Genomic DNA, 3,287 nt, shown 5'->3' with positions numbered 1-3,287 from the left:
TAGTTTAATCTCCAGAGTGAGACATCTCTCTAGTCTTATCTCCAGAGTGAGACATATATAAGTTGATATATATCGTTCATCCCTCCAATAAACCCTTCTTCTGATCTTTTCAGCCTCCTTTACCCGTCGCCCCGAAGGACAGCCGCTCCTCGTCCTCCTCTTCCTCCGCCCTGTCATCGTCCCCGTCCTCCTCTTCCTCCGAGGACGAAGATCACATCAAGAAGGTGAAGCCGGGCCCGCGGGTCCTCCCGGTCCCGCAGAAGAGGCCCCAGATCGTGCTCGCCAAACCAGACCCCCCCTGCAAGAAGAAGCGCGGGAGGAAGCCTCTGCACCCGGACCTGCGGGCGCTACGGCAGGCGAAGAGCGGCCCGCCGCCGCCGCCTCTTCCTCCCTCCCCCCCGCCTCCGCCGCCTCCACGCCACCAGGTGCTCCGCCCCCCCCGGGAGGACCCTCGGCCCGGCGTGAAGAAGCCCCTGCAGCCGGCCAGCTTCACCTACACCGGGATGAGCCGCGCCTCCAGAGACGAGGCCGCCGCCGCCCAGACGTCCGCCAGCTCCTTCTCCCCGGCGCCAGGCGCCTCCAAACCGGGTTCCCTGGGGTGCATGTGGACCAGCCGGTCCATGTCTCCGTCCTCCTCCTACAGCAAAACCAGCCCGTCCCCCCAGAGGAACTCTCTGTCCGGGTCTGACACGGGTGGCGGCCGAGGGGACGGGTACAAGGCGTCCGCTCCGAAACAAGGCGCCGTTTCGGGGTCGCTGGGCTCGCACGGCGGCTTCATGCAAACCCAGCGCTCCCCGCTGGGCCAGCGGCGGCAGGAGGGCGCCACGGTTCCACACCGGCAGCAGAGCCTCTCCAAAGCACCCCCCGCCCCCCGAGACCGGGCCAACCAGGCGCTCAACCTGCAAGCTCTCAACCTGCAGAGCGCCGGCAAGCACCCGGCCGCCAGCAGCCTGCAGGGAACCGGCGGCGCGGTGGCGGCGAGGTCGAGCCTGAGGAGCGGCGGCGTTGGTGTAAAAGGAGCAGCGGGGGGCGTCAAAGAGACTCGAACGTCGGGTGGCGGTGGCGGTGGCGGGCAGCGAGCTGGACCGCCAGAGCACGGGAGGTTCCGGGAGGACAGGGGGGCGGAGACTAAGAAAATGGCGGGGAGCGGCGGCGGGCGCCTCGAGGACAGGAAACACGCGCTCGCCGCTCAGAACCGGAGCCTGAACGAGCTCAGCACCGGCGACTCGGACGACACGAGCAGCAGCGAGTCGGAGCACGACGCCTCGCCGTTTCCTAGCAACAGCAGACCCAGCCTCGGCAACGGCGCCACGGAGTCCGACACGGAGACGGACTGGCGGCCGGCGCGGAGCCTCCTGGAGCACGTGTCCGTCACCGACGTCACGGCGAACTTCATCACGGTGACGGTGAAGGAGTCGCCGACCAGCGTGGGATTCTTTAACTCTCGGAATCACTGAAGGGCGGCGGCGACGCCACGGCAACGCCACGGCAACGCTCCCCTCCTGTCAGCCCCGCCTCTTTCGTGCTAATGCTAATGCTAATTCTGGGAACTTCTTGTGCCGTCCAACCAGACGAGTTTCTGTGGTTTCAGTATTCCAGTCATGTTACGTACGTAGTAGAAAGACAACGCCACGGCGGAGAGACGGCGCCGGGCGGCCGGTCGCCTCAGAGTATTTGTTGAAACACTCGCTCCGTCTCCATCCACACGCTTCTATCTGAATTAAGTGATTTTGATGAAAAATGCCTTCTGGAAACCGTCAAATTCGATGGAATTTCGTGATTATCAAAGGAAAACGTCTCATCTGATTTCCTCTTGATGATTTTCGGCTGAATAAATAATGAGTGTGATAAAGTTTTAGGTCGTTTTATGGTTGCAGCCCGCCACAAAACACAGAAGAAGAAGAAGTTGTAGTTCATGTCCCCCAGTGTGTCCTCTCTGTCTGCACACATGGGGGGGGGGGGGAGACAAAGACAGATGGACGTGGACGGACGAGAGACTTTCTGGATTTAATGTATCAGGAACTCGTGAAGGAAATGGCCGACAAGGGTTAGGACGAGCCGTGGGACGTCCTGCGGAGACAATGGAAGACGCTCAGACAGAGAGACATGTCTCAAAAAAGAGTCTCGCAGCGTTGCCGGGGGGACAATAAGAGACACGTTGGACCTGTCCCATAGTGATCATGTGATGGAGACGGCAGCCATTTTGTCTAGAAACACGTTGTTGTTGTTGTTGTTGAATGTTGTGATTCAGTGAAAATGAACGGAAACACCTTCAAACCAGTTTGACCCCAGACCAGCGTGACAGTTTGATGTCACTACGTAACAGGTTTTCTATTGGCTGTAAAGCCGATGGATGGAAACACACTTCCATCCATCGGTAATTTGACTGCCACATAGACGTAGACGTAATGCGGCGTCTGCGTCCGGAGGAGGATCCTGATCCGATCCCAGTCCTGGAGTCCTCCGTCCGTCCTCCTGCAGCTACAGGGGACCCCGTCCCTCCAGAAAAACCCGATTATGGATCACAGAAGGCTTGCATGATGTCATATTCCCCCCCAAAAAAAGTCACAAATATCTCGGCAGAAAGTTGAAAAACAGCGTTATGAAGCGCCAAGTTCCCGCAATTTCATCGCATTAAATTGTATGAAAATCCCAAATATTCCATCGCATTTTGTGAGAAAACAACTCTGTTTTTTCTGGAAGGAGTGGGAGTCAACGGGGGACCAACCAGCGTCCCCGTTTAAATCAGACCCAGCGGAGGTCAATGGACTTTATACTAATATTACATAATCTACCATTACCTTACCATTTTTTCAGAGGTTTGTTCACTTCTTTTTTTTAGGATTTGGCGATTTTTTTACAGATTTTCTTCCCATTGACGACTTTAATTCAGCCGTCGTCCTCTTAAAGATGTTAACCGTTGTTTTCTCTGTTACCGTAACTCAATCGGACATCTCGGCCTCGTGTTGTCTTCCTGTCGGCCGTGCTAGTTTTGGTTTTTCTGGGTCAAAATTTTAACATTTTTGTTGTTTTTTCACTCTGAAATCTTTGTTGTTTCTTTGTGTTTTTTCTTCTTTTTTTCAATGGTCAATTTTCATTAAAAAAACAACAACGTCCCTATGTATAGAGAGCAGCGGGATGATAATTTATTAACTTGTTGTTTATTAACAATCCGTGTTATTATTCTAAAATTTTGGGTGAAAGACCTCAACTTCTCCAGGACATGAACACCTGTTTCCAGATGAAAGTCTGGTGTTTTCTCCTTAACTTCTCCAGGACATGAACAC

The 3,287-nt window shown here is 55.0% G+C and overlaps 1 protein-coding gene across 1 annotated transcript; it reads left to right on the top strand.

The window, feature by feature from the left end:
• Positions 1 to 113: 113 nt before the first annotated feature.
• LOC117940816 (chromobox protein homolog 2-like) lies at positions 114 to 1,730 on the top strand (the record flags this gene model as incomplete). Its single annotated transcript, XM_034865960.1, has 1 exon — positions 114 to 1,730. A coding segment is annotated over one exon (1,344 nt), but the record flags the coding sequence as incomplete, so codon positions are not given.
• Positions 1,731 to 3,287: the final 1,557 nt, after the last annotated feature.

The sequence above is a fragment of the Etheostoma cragini genome, unplaced genomic scaffold, assembly GCF_013103735.1.
Source record: "Etheostoma cragini isolate CJK2018 unplaced genomic scaffold, CSU_Ecrag_1.0 ScbMSFa_3391, whole genome shotgun sequence".
Classification (NCBI taxonomy): Eukaryota; Metazoa; Chordata; class Actinopteri; order Perciformes; family Percidae; genus Etheostoma; species Etheostoma cragini.
This window is presented reverse-complemented; position numbering and strand designations above follow the sequence as displayed.